Raw genomic sequence first — 13,419 nt, forward strand, 5'->3', positions numbered from 1 at the left:
GTTGCCCAGTCATAAACCCTTGACCTTGTGGAGCATTCACATCAACAAAAGGTACAGATAGGGGTGGCCGTGAACTCTCACCAACCTCGAACACTGGAGGAGGAGGAACATGTTTGTCTTGTGAAGAGGAGCCCTCTTCCATGGTGTCATTCTCTCTATTAGCCATAGTGTAATTCCAAGCTCCTGTGCTATGTGTCTTCGCCGAAAACCAACCAAGGCTCACTCTTTTAGGAAAAAGTGATTCTATCCCGGCCATGGAACCATGAAACCGGCCCGTAGGCTTGCTAAAGGGCGGTAGACTTTAGCTTTCACTCGATCTTTACTTGAACTTTACGACACAAAGCAAATACTTGTGTAAATTTTTGACTGGAATTAACACTTCAAACAAACCACGACTTGGCAGCTAGAGTGCTTCCAAGAAGACAATGAGTCCGTGTTGGCCCCAAAGGTTGGCGCCCCTTTCGGCATTTCTTTGTCCAATCAAACTTTGGAGAGAATCTTGTAAGTTCCTACGAGCTGTCCCCTTTTATTGGGCTGAAAAGGACCTACTCTAGCCCAATTTCGATAGCATAACCGAAGGAGGAGGCTTCACAGATAAAATCCCCATGCAAAATATGACTTTCCCGGCGCATTTGAGCACTTCCCCAAACTTGGCGAGAAATTATAGCACGCTGAATTCTCTGTTTTCGGCCTGGAAAATGCACCGGAATACCTGCACAGTGATCCCCTAGCTTCCTTGAAGCTCCAAGGGGTGCTAGGGATAAAAAAAGATTCAAAACCCTAAACCTGCAAAAATACACAGCAGGCTGTAATCTACTGTTTTAGGCTCCGTTTCGCGTGCCGGTCGCATCTATAGCAAGCCCTTGAGCTCCCGCACCTGCAGGGCTACTTGCCCTTTGATTTGAACGAGATTTCTCGTGTGAAATCTCTCCGAATCAACCTGTTCTCGGGGGGATTAGCCATTAGCTAATCCAGTACCTGTGCAAGAGGCTCTTGCCTCGGCAATCGCACATGAACCCACACACAATCGTACATACAGATGAAAAGCCTTTGAGCTGGGCATCACGATTCTGTATTCAAAAGGGGAGAGAGGTACATGGGAATGGAATCATCGTGCTACATAGAACACGGGAGAAGGCAAGCTTTCCATTAAAGTTGTGATCACCTGCACCCACTACCCACTACGCACACACGCAGTAGTTCACAATTGACTAATATCAGCCTCTCGCTTATGCTTGATTGATTTGGGGCGCCCAAATTGCTGACTGGGCCTTACAGGTTGCTCACAGACCACCATGTGTCCTTGATGCCCTTTTGAGTTGATTTCTTAATACCCACCAACTTATAAAATGTTGCGTGGGGCCTAAATGACTTTGAACTGAGCCTAGACCTACTTTTATTGCTCAGATTTTAGTGCCGGCTCGCTCGACCAACTCATGTCAACCTAGCCTTTACTGTTGCGGGTGAAACTGTTGGCCGTCGGTCTCTTCACATTGGCCAAAGAATGTCCGGCCATTTGTGACTTCAAAACGAGGGTCCCAAAAATTAAATAAAAATCAAGGGAAAGAAACCAACAACTAAGGTTAGTGGTTGTCGCAACCTCGTGACATACCCTCCTCTTGAAATTGCAAATGTCTTTGATTGCATGCTAGATACATGCCATAGATGATTTAGTGTGGTTAGCACCCTTTTATCATCACATGTATCCACAAGAAAGGTCATGAACTATAGTCACAAATGACTTAATGAAACCTTCATACTTTTGTCATTTCCATCTATCATAGGAGTGAGCATTGCACCTTTAACACTTGAAGAACGATGTACACTTCTATTGCACTGAATCAGTGTGTACATAGGATGTGCTAACTCCATCATTTTCCCTCTTTTGAACACGTTGAGTTGGGGCATACGTAGGTTGTAACCCGAAGGCCTCAAGGTAAAGCTGCAATACATTTGGTGACTCCAAAAGTTCATTCTCTTCCATCCACTTTTCATCCATAGGTGGATAGTTCTTGAATGTCACCAAATATCGACTTGCAACTTGTCCCTTAACTTTTCTTTCCTTATGTGCCAAAATCTGCTCAAGTATCAAGATGTCATCAAGTTCCTGAACTTCTGGTTGATCTTCATCTGGCACGTCATCCACAAAGGGTCTTAGAAGACTCATGATTCACGTGAAACGCATTATGAATCTTCCAAATGTCAGGCAAGTTCAGTCTATAAGCAACATCGCTGATCTTGTCAAGTACTTGAAAAGGCCCATAGTAACACATGCTGAGCTCAGGAAACAACCATTGCTTGCCCTTCATCTTCTTTAACCTTACCTTCTCAATCCGCAAAAGAACCCAATCACCAGGTGAAAACAACAATTCACGTCGGTGACGATCATTAGCCATTTTCTGCTTTGCTTGAGTCTTCTCCAAGGCAAGCTTTATTTTCTTATACATTTCATCCATGTTCTCTATATATCGATTTGCTTCAAAGATCTTGTCCTTTGCGTGCAAAATGGGAGGAACCTTTTTGCCACCTTCAACAATTTCAAAAGGTGCCTTTGTCTGTTGACAAATGCACCGTATTGTTGTACGCACACTCAAGTATGGGTAAATACTGTTCCCACTTGGCCTTATTATCTGACACATAGCATTTTAGCAGATCTTAGACAACAGAATTAGTCTCTTCTGATTGTCCATCAGTTTGTGGATGAAATGATGACGAAAACTTGAGCATAGGCTCATCATACGAGGATCACGATCATTGACAATAGACTGTGGCATACCATGGTACTTAAACACATTGTACATAACAATCATGCCATCTGATCAGATTTTATCTTCTTCTTGACAAGGATAAAATGGGCCTGCTTATTGAATCTGCAAATAATCTTCCATATTCTCATTCCTTGTCGGCGTTCTTGGAAGATCAAAGGTAAGATCCATAGCAATACTTTCCCATGGCTTATGTGGAATAGGCATTGGTGCAATAACCGTGGTACCTTTTGCCTGTCAAACTTGACCTTTTGGCAAATCACACATGCTCCCATAAAGCCATTCACATCTCTCCTCGAAGTAGGCCAATAAAAGAATGTCTCGACCACTTTCACTGTCGCATCTATACCTGATGCCCTGCATACGGTGGGACATGACTTTCTACCATAACCTTATGTCGCAATGGCCTAGTGACACATAGTCTGCCATGCATCATCATAAAACCGTCCCTGAGGAGATAGTGCCCATGGTGTTGTCGATCTAGTAGATTCTTGCAAAATCTTCATCAGTAGCATGTTGTTTCTTTATGTCATCAAGCTCGTGATGATAAGGTGTCACAAGACGAGCACCACGTGCCAATAGAAAAGAACAGATTGAACAACTTTAAGCACTTCAAATAACAAGTGAACTGAAAGAGAGAGACGACACGCGACATGGAGTGGCGGAATTCCACCGCAGAGAGTATTGGCCCCAAACCTTGGCGCCCCTTTCGGTATTTCTTTATATTGCATCAACACAGTACAAGCTGGTACTCGAGACTCTGCACCTTCTCCAGGAAGCATACCGGAGAATGAGCCCTAACCTCATATTTAAAGGCCCTTGGCCTGAAAAGCAGCAACAGTGAAAAGCTTCAAACTCAAAAGCAAGTGGCCCAAAAGCAATGCCCAAAATTTGCCAGCGCGTTTTGCGAAAATCCGTACAACTGTCGCGTCAGCACTGTCAGTGCGTTTTGCGGAAAACTGCCACGTCAACAAAAAATCCAGGCTATCCATACAGCTGCCACGTCATCAATTTCTGCGCAAGTGTGTGTGTGTGAGGGTCTAGCTTTATTTTAATTCCTTTGTCACTTGGACCCCATCGGACGGGGTCCCCATAAGTTGGTAGGACGACTTCTTCTGCTGTTGCTTGTTCTTCTTAGGGTTTAGGCCCTTTGGCCGAGACCTTCAAGTCTGCTCCGTTCTTTAGTGGCTTGACACGTCAGCAGTTTGTGACATGCTCTGATACCCTTGTCACAAGACGGGCACCACGTGCCAATAGAAAAGAACAGACCGAACAACTTTAAGCACTTCAAATAACAACTCTACTGAAAGAGAGAGACGACACACGACACTGAGTGGCGGAATTCCACCCCAGAGAGTATTGGCCCCAAACCTTGGCGCCCCTTTTGGTATTTCTTTATATTGCATCAACACAGTACAAGCCGGTACTCCAAACTCTGGACCTTCTCCAGGAAGCATGCCAGAGAATGAGCCCTAGCCTCATATTTAAAGGCCCTTGGCCTGAAAAGTAGCTACAGTGAAAAGCTTCAAACTCAAAAGCAACTGACCCAAAGGCAATGCCCAAAATCTGCCAGCGGGTTTTGCGGAAATCCGTACAACTGCCACGTCAGCACTGTCAGCGGAAAATCTGGTTGTCCGTACAACTGCCATGTCATCAGTTTCTGCGCAAGTGTGTGTGTGAGGGTCTAACTTTATTTTAATTCCTTTGTCACTTGGGCCCCATCTGACAGGGTCCCCATAAGTTGGTAGGACTTCTTCTTTTGTTGCTTGTTCTTCTTAGGGTTTAGGCCCTTTGGCTAGGACCTGCAAGTCGGCTCTGTTCTTCAGTGGCTTGACACGTCATCGGTTTGTGACATAAGGAATTGACACAGCTGAAATTTGTGGATTTCTTGATAACGCATGAGCCACAATGTTCTTTTTGCCTTCCACATGCACATTCTATCAGCACCTAGCAGATGGTGTTTCCAACTTGAAAGAGCATGAATCACAACCAATAGCTCTTTCTCATAGATTTGCATAGTCTTTTCTGGCCATTGCAAGATTCTGCTTTCGTGAGCTACTACCCGAACCATCTTGCATTAACACTACCCCAATACTATTGTCACATGCATCACACTAGACCACAAATGACTTCCTGAGATGTGGTAAAACAATAACTGGATCTGACGTCATCTTTTCCTTTAAGAGATTAAAAGCTTAAATATCCTTTTTTGTCCACTTAAAAGTGACCTCTTTCTTTTGCAAAGCATAAAGAGGTGAAGCAACCTTGACAAAGTTCCGGATGAACCTTCTATAGGAAGAGCATAATCCCAAGAAGCTATGGACATAGTGCATAGTCTTCAAGTCTGGCCATGTCTTGATTGCTTCAACCTTGGCAGGATCCATTCGAACACCATCCTTTGACATTATGTGTCCAAGAAAGCGATTCTGCTTCGAGAGGGTGTGGGTGTGTCGAACCAGAACACGTACTGTAGATATGTTTGTTGCCCTGGCATCAATAGAAGCTGCTGTGCGCGGCGTCTCCAACATGGTCCCAATCTTAGAACCTATCCTGGAAAGTAGCGGGAGCTACTCTCTCCTCAGGTCGAGGAAGCAGACCGAAATGGGAAGGTCTGCCTCCTCGACAAGAACATTGGTAGCCGGATCGAAGCCATGGCGCCACTATTGAAAATGAGCTTGACTGCTCGGATGGCCAGGGGTTCATCACAATGACCTTGGACGCCATCTTGAAAGTCTCAAACTCTATCTGGTAGTAGCCGCGCCTGAGAAGATAAACATCGATGATCCTTCCCACCTCTACTAAAGGGTGGGCCTTGAGGAGGTTGCTCACCTCTCCTCTGCTAGATCGGGTGCCAATTATCTTGCAGATAACAGAGGTGGCCTGAAGGCACTTCACATCTGCCTCTAAGCTCGCTTACTCTGTTGGCGAAAGAGCAAGTCGGATGGTGGGTTCTGCAAGTCTTGGAGATACCTTTAAGAGAACCGCACCTTACTCGGACCAAGCAAGCAAACGGCCTTCCAAAAGGACCATGCAGTAATGCTACCGCTGTGCCTATATAAGGAGGTGTGGCGGCCTTTTGGAGACAAATAAGTTGTACCACTCTCTTGTACAGGTTGCTTTCCATACTCTTTTTCGATCTTGCATTTCCTCTTCCTCCTCATCTCTCCCCTCCATCTGTGCTCTTGGGATGTGGACACGAGAGCACAGATGGAGAGGAGATGGGTAGGAGCGAGAAAGAAAATGTGAACATGAGAGAGAGAGAGAGAGAGAGAGAGAGAGAGAGAGAGAGAGATCCTTTTACGTCTATTAGAAGCCACAGAGGGACTCGACTGTCAGAAAGAGCGTGGTCTTTCTTTGATTGTTTTGTAATTACCAAAGATCTAAGACAAGCCTGTTGTTGGGGAAAGACCATTATTTTTAAGTTTTAAATCTAACTCGTCTGTTTCGGGTCTGCTTTCTGTTCTATGTAGACCAGTGCCAAAATCGAGTGCATTTGTGCAAATATTTTAGCCCCTCATATAGTTTGAAAATCTTGACCTTATGAAAATTTAAGTTTTGTGTGTCTCTCTCTCTATGGTAACAGTCCTTGTAATGTTTAAGTTTCAAGTTCAGACAGTTCTCACCTTATGAAAGTATGTTATCTGGCTTTTGTTTTTCAGCGTTTAAGAGCCCAAGGTTTATTTGGTAGTTAGTCTACAGGCTGTTCTTTATTTGCACTCACATGCATGGCAAATAGCTAAAAATGCTCATGGCTGTCTTAGGGTCTCTTGGATTGTCATATTTTTTAACATATTGTATTGCTCATCCATGCACAAAGGAAGGAGAATGTAATTGGCTAATTCTTGTGGGCATTTTTAGGTATGATGTGGACATTCCAGATTCCTATGAGCATTTGATTATGGATGTCATAGATGGAGACAATCATCTTTTTATTAGGAGTGATGAGCTAAAGGCAACATGGGATCTGCTGGATCCGCTACTCCAAGAAATTGAGAAGCATAAGGTTGCGCCTGAGTTATATCAATTTGGAGGAAGGGGCCCGATAGGCGCATATTACCTCGGCGCCAAGCATGGTGTCAGATGGGCAGACGATTGATTTGGCCTGCTGTCTGACATTCATGCTAATAAATAAGGTGGCATGCCAGCTTTGCTTTTCACCCCAAGTATTTTTGTACATGTAGCATTTCTCTTTCCTCTTGGCTCTGCAGGTAAATAGCTCATGTATGTAAATGTCTTGCTTCTCTTGTACAAACGTGTACCGCTCTGAACATGCTCAATCGACAGCTCACTATTTATCTTCCTAAGAATTTAAATTGTCTATATGCTTGGTTGATACGTATATAAGAAGTTAATGGAAATGCTGTCATGGAAAAAGTGTCAGACACCTCTCTCTCTCTCTCTCTCTCTCTCTCTCTCTCACACACACACACACACACACACACACACACACACTCTTTTTTTTGTAAATCAGTTTGATTAATTTACTAGTGGGAAACCTTGGAGCGAGGAAAACCCACCAAAAGGATCATATACAAGGGGAAGAACACAGAATTGTTCGTCAGCTAGAAGCATTCATAGGAAAGCTGATGTATCTCTTCGGTGATATCACCAACTTCCAAGGCGAACCGTAAGATTGCCTAAGAGAAAGCTTGGAGAACGGGAAAGGATTTGCATGAATGCGATGGAACATATAAGCATTACGTTGACGCCATAAGGTCCAGTAAGCCAATATCTGACCCACATAAAGAAGACCGCGGAGTGTTGCAATGTCGGTGAGAAAATGCCAAATTCCCAAAACCTTTTGTGGAAGACCATCCCTGGAAAACGAAGCCGCATATAGGTCGATACACGGCGAAGAAATCCCACAACAAGTGTCAAACATTCTCTTTTGCAATCGAGCAACGGACACAAGAAGAAGGGTGGATATAACGTGCCCTAAGAAAAGTGCCGACCGGGAGCAAGCAAATAGCACCAAAGAAACGGTCGCTTCTTCAAAGGCAAGTGGCTTTTCCAGAGGCAAAACCATGGCATTAGAAGTTCTTGCTTCTAGGAAGTCCAAACACCCGAGGGAAGCATAATCCGCTTGATTGCTTGCGTGATCCTTCTATGATGCAAATGCTTAAAGAATTGCTTCAAAGTGCATCCTTTGTCTATAAAAGCCTGTTGATGGGCTCGCGTTTGCCATTTAGTGATTTTTCGCTTATCATTATGCTGAATACACACAATCTTCACACAACTCTAGCATCTCAGAGTTAAACAAAGATCGCAAATCAGCCAATATTTGCAGCCATTGACAAGCTTGTTTCGCAATAGTGATTTCCCTCGAGTGCACTGTATGCAATGCGTGCCATAGTCATGAATAACATTTTGCACCCTCATGACAAAGCGATATCATGCAACATCAAGATCAAGATGCACGTGAGCAAGTAGAGGGGGAATAATGTCAAAAATCATGTCTTGAAAAACCTTATGAGTGAGATAAACATTGTTAATATGTAGGAAACATTTCTTAGAACGAGGTCGATCACAAAGAGACTATCCAAAGTTCAAAGTCAACAAAACAGGGTAATGGTCCGACAATTGCAAGGTGTAGTCCATGCTCATGTGACATACAAAATCCTCACTCTTGCAAACTAAGCAAATACCAATGATCCAACCGTGTTCGATAAGAAGAGTGAGCAACATGCCGAAAAGTAATCTAGAGACATTTGGATGCAAATACCGCCATAAGTCAATCGTCTGAGCAGAAGCAAAGAGATGATCCCATTCTTTCCTTTCCGCAAGCAACATGTGTGAATTGCTTGTGGTACTATCATCCATATCAGGGGTATTATTAAAATCACCACAGAGGAATGCATTGGAAGACCATGAGTGAGAAGAAATGTCTCGCCATAAGGCAACCCTCGCCCAAAGGTTGTATATGCATAAACGCCTCCAAATTCATATACCTGACCATTCAACAATCATTGTACCACCGAGTCCAGCAGCCATGCGAATCATTATGCAATAAAACATGTTGAAGCTCATGACAAATCAGCATCAATAAACCCGAATAATCTTGGCCTAGAATCATAGCTTTAATTTTTTTAAAGATGACATCCCAGTAAGAAGGCTGCCAATGACCAAAAGTAGGTGTAGAAACCACATGACAACGCAAAAAAGAAAACATCAACGTCTAGGGCCGTTTTTGTTCCACCAGTACCAATAACAATGTAGCCTTCCTTGCAATAACATAAGAACACAAATGTAAGATATTCAAACCACCACACTTCTTTTGAGTACTTAGTTTATCCATAGCAAGCAGTTGCAGTCCTTTTTTATGAGATCAAGTAGACCAAAAATGATCTAAAATTTGAGACATGAAAGTTGGAAGTCGACGAGTTGGCCAAGGAAACAATGGTAACAAAAACTGCATGTATGCCATCAAGATGGATTGCACTATTCTAAGTTGTACATGCAACGATCAGGTAGATAAATTTCCAATACTGTAATTTGGATCTAATTTCATGCTCAACCTAATACAAACATTGGACAGTGTTCATTGACCAAGCCAACGGGTATCCAAGATGCCGCACTAGCTGATCACGCTTTACTATTTTCCCCTGACCATAATATAGAATGCCAATCCATTTGATGGAATGACAAAAGTTTAGATTTTTGGAAGCTAACATGAAGACCAATAGCCAACCCATAAATGTGCAAGGCATCCATGATACAACGAACATCATCTGGATGATGTAAATGACAAAAACATCGAATCATCAGCATACGCTTACCCCACGAAATGATTATGAGAAGGTAATCCTAATCCATGTGATTGACCACACACGACTGTGTAAGCTCACCTTCAATTATTCTGAAAGATTGACTATGTTCGTAAAGAAAGTAGACCACACGATGCATTTTCAATCCAAAATGTTAGCCTTCCATGATTTGTGCAATGAAGTCCCACTAAACAGTATCAAATGCTTTCTCTATATCAACTTGCATGATAAGCACATCTTGTCTAGTATACTTTGCATAGTCAATGGTGATGAAAGCATTAGCAAGATTATCTATAATTTTCCTACGAGGAATGAATCCATAAAGATCGGCATGTATGCCGAAAAACAAATGATCTTTAATTCGTGTAGCAATTTTATTCGACAATATTTTGTGTAGCAATCGTTTCGACATTAGTTTGTGAATCCATATTGATCGATATGTATGTCGGAAAACAAATGATCTTTAATTCGTGTAGTAATCATTTTCAAAATTATTTTGTAAATGATTGGCATAAGTGTATTGGGCCGCCAATGAGAAAAGGATTCACAAGGTGCTTGCTTAGGCAACAGTTTCACCAAGCCTTCTTTCCATGATTGTGTAGTCCATGCATGGTTCATCACATGAGAAGTAGAGACTGTTTTAGGGGCTCCCAAAAGTGGAGAAAAAACTCAACCGTAAGTCTATCCCATCTAAGATATTTCCAATGACCAAGATGCAATAAACTACTATGCAATTCAACTTTAATAAATTCAGCCTCAAGTGCATCTGCATCATCTACAATCACTATAGGATGTACATGCGATAACAACAATTGTCTATCTTGCAAGATCCCTTGCGAAGGAGCCTCAGGAGTTAGAAAGACTTGTTGAAAATGATTCACCATGGAATGTGCTAATTGTATTTTATTCAATAGTCCATTGTCCAGAATTATCCTTAACTCTTTTAATGGTCGTAGATTTTCGTGAATGATGCAAGTGCTTAAAAAATTGTTTTGATGAATGGCCCTTTGTCCATAAGAGCATATTGCCGTAATTTGACTTTCCATTTTTCTAGTTTTGCTTGCTATTATGCATCAAAGAGATAGAGATTTTAGAAACACATAAAAGTCTCTTGCTCAGAGATAATGAGTAGTTTAGAATCTGCAGACTTTCTAACTCTTGATAGGGGGCCTTATCTACTTTCACCTTGCCTCTTTGCTTTTGCATGTACCGTGCACCATAATCTTGTATGGTTCCATGAATACGCATAACAAAACGATACCAGATTACATCCATATCAATAAACATATGAGGCACAAGAGGAGGAATCATTGCTTCAACCATATTTTGGAAGGCTTTGTATAAAATTTATGCATTGTTGATGTGCGATAACTGCTTATTGGGAAGAGGAGCTTCATTAATACTAGTTTGGTACAAAAAAGGACACTTTAGTGTCCTTCTTTCATGAGTTTAAATAAAATGGTGCATAAAATCTAGAAAAAAACTCAAGAAATGCTTCCACAAACTTAAAAAAATGTTATTCAAAACACTAATAAAAATTATAATCTCCCACTTTTGTACACAAACTCAATAGTAACTACACTCATGACAAACACCTACGCAAAATGGCAGTTGAGTTTTTGCTAAAACGCATACAAGGAAAAAATAAACAGGGTGCATGTAATAATCCATGGTAACTACTTATATATGTGCTTGAAATTTTTGAAACTCTCATGCGAAAAAAATTCTTTGTGACTAGAACTAAATATAGAAAGTTGTGTGGGTCAAATATGCAACATTTGTGAATTCAATTAACAACCACATAAAACATTTAGTTCATCTAAATTTGTATTGCCTTATGGAACATATATACTAGATTTACCACTCCACTACTTAAGATGATACTATTTGATGGTTATGCAAGCTACATTTGGTGATTTATGTCATATTCCAATAATTGCTCTTGTTGAAATCCTTATTTTTTATTTATAAAAGATTAGCCTTAAAATAAAATCCACTTTTGGATTTGTTTCATTCATCTCATTGATTTGTAAACAAATACCTCATATAGACAAATTAAGGATCTATAAGTACACTTCAATTGGTTTTTCATAGCAATGGTTTTTTTTCAAGAAATTACGCACTATAAATTTTGTTAAATGAGATTAAATTACAAGATTCTTGTGAGTTTGAAACCTTGAAAAATGCTCAGTTGATGGATATTGACCTATAGTTACATTGTAGAGCTTAGGTTTTGCCCCATAACCTCATCTTGTTAATGAAAGAGGCTTTGAAAGACCAAATTCTTTGTCTTTGTCAGCATTTTCAAGATTTAGGTTTTTTGATTATAATAAAAAATTGATTTAAGAACTAAGTTATGAAGCTCAAGTTCTTGTTAAGTAAGTTTTTTCCTATATATAAACCTTGAAATCTATTAAAAAAATCTCATTTTGATAAGAAGTTATATATAATTTATGAGAATTTTATTGAAATTGTACTTAATTTTTATGATTTTTTCATCTTAAAACCTATCACCATAATCTAATATGGTATTAATTTTGGAAAACTTAAAAATTTGGTTATGTTCTTCACCTCATAACTGATCTAAGACATGAACATGACCTATAAATCTTGTTTCTAGCTTCACCGAGTAATTATGATAGTTTCTAGAAAAGCAGGACACTTTATTGTTTCAAGACACTTGAGTGTCCAATTACAGAACTAGTGTTAAGAGATGCATTAAAACAAACTAGCTTCCAACGAGAAAAATGATCAGATAAGGTAAAGGGAAAAATCAACCCTCATGGTACATGAAAATGCAAGTACCAGCGATCCAACCATGCTCAATATCTTGAGTTTGTATCATGAGTAAAAGTATCATCCCTCTCTATATAGCGACTAAGGGCCCACAAATCTAAAATACCTACATCACTGACCATGATTATTCCAAGAAGAACACTGAGAACTTAGCATATGCGAATGATTAGATGTATTGTTAGTGTTTGTAGGTGTATTATTAATTAGCACTAATTTGGTACCAAAAAGGAACTATAGTGTCATTTTTTCACAAATTTAAATAAAATGGTACATGAAATCTAGAAAGCATCTCAAGAAATTCTTTTGCAAGCTTATAAAATGTTATCCAAAGCACTCATAACAATTATAATTCATCACGTTAATACACACAACCTCAACAATAACTACAATCATGAAAAGAAACTACCCAAAACAACAGTGGATGTTTCACCAAAGCTTGTACTCTGGTCGAAGAAAAAACGAGCAGGGTGCATGCAATAATCCATGGCAACTAGCTATTTATGTGTTTAACATTTTGTAATTGCCATGTGAATTTTTGTTTCCTTTGTGACTAGAATTAAATAAAGAAAGTCCAGTGGGTCAAATATGCAACGTTCACAAATTCAATTAAAGGCCACATAAAACATTTATTTCATCTAAATTTTGAATCTCTTATGATGCATATATACTAGATCTGTAAATCCATCACATAAGGTGATATTGTTTTGATGGTTATGTAAACAAGATTTGGTGATTTATGTCATATCCCAAAAACTGCGCATGTTGTAATTCTTATTTTTTATGTGTCAAAGATTAGCCTTAATATAAAGTGACTTTTGGATTTTTCCATCCATGTCACTTATTTGTGTACAAATACCTCATATGGACACAACTGCGAAATTTATATACACACGTTCATTATTTTTTCATAGCAATTATTTTTTTCAAGAAATTAAGTACTATAATTTTTTTTAGATGACCTTAAAGTTAGAAGATGCCTATGAGTTTGAAACCTTGAAAATGCTTAGTTGATGGGTATTGAGCTATAGATACATTATATCCCTTAAATTTTTCCCCATAACCTCATCATGTTAATGAAAGAGGCCTTGAAAGAT

The 13,419-nt window shown here is 40.1% G+C and overlaps 1 protein-coding gene across 1 annotated transcript in view; it reads left to right on the top strand.

The window, feature by feature from the left end:
* The window catches only part of LOC147445194 (glucose-6-phosphate 1-dehydrogenase, chloroplastic-like), a 61,579-nt gene extending 54,494 nt beyond the window's left edge, over positions 1-7,085 (top strand). The window contains exon 11 of the mRNA XM_086524747.1: positions 6,624-7,085. Coding sequence (XP_086380873.1) covers positions 6,624-6,861 — 238 coding nt within the window. The 3' untranslated portion in view covers positions 6,862-7,085. The remainder of the gene's footprint in view (positions 1-6,623) is intronic.
* Positions 7,086-13,419: the final 6,334 nt, after the last annotated feature.

Source organism: Adiantum capillus-veneris, chromosome 12 (genome assembly GCF_014529385.1).
Source record: "Adiantum capillus-veneris isolate H3 chromosome 12, ASM1452938v2, whole genome shotgun sequence".
NCBI lineage: Eukaryota > Viridiplantae > Streptophyta > Polypodiopsida > Polypodiales > Pteridaceae > Adiantum > Adiantum capillus-veneris.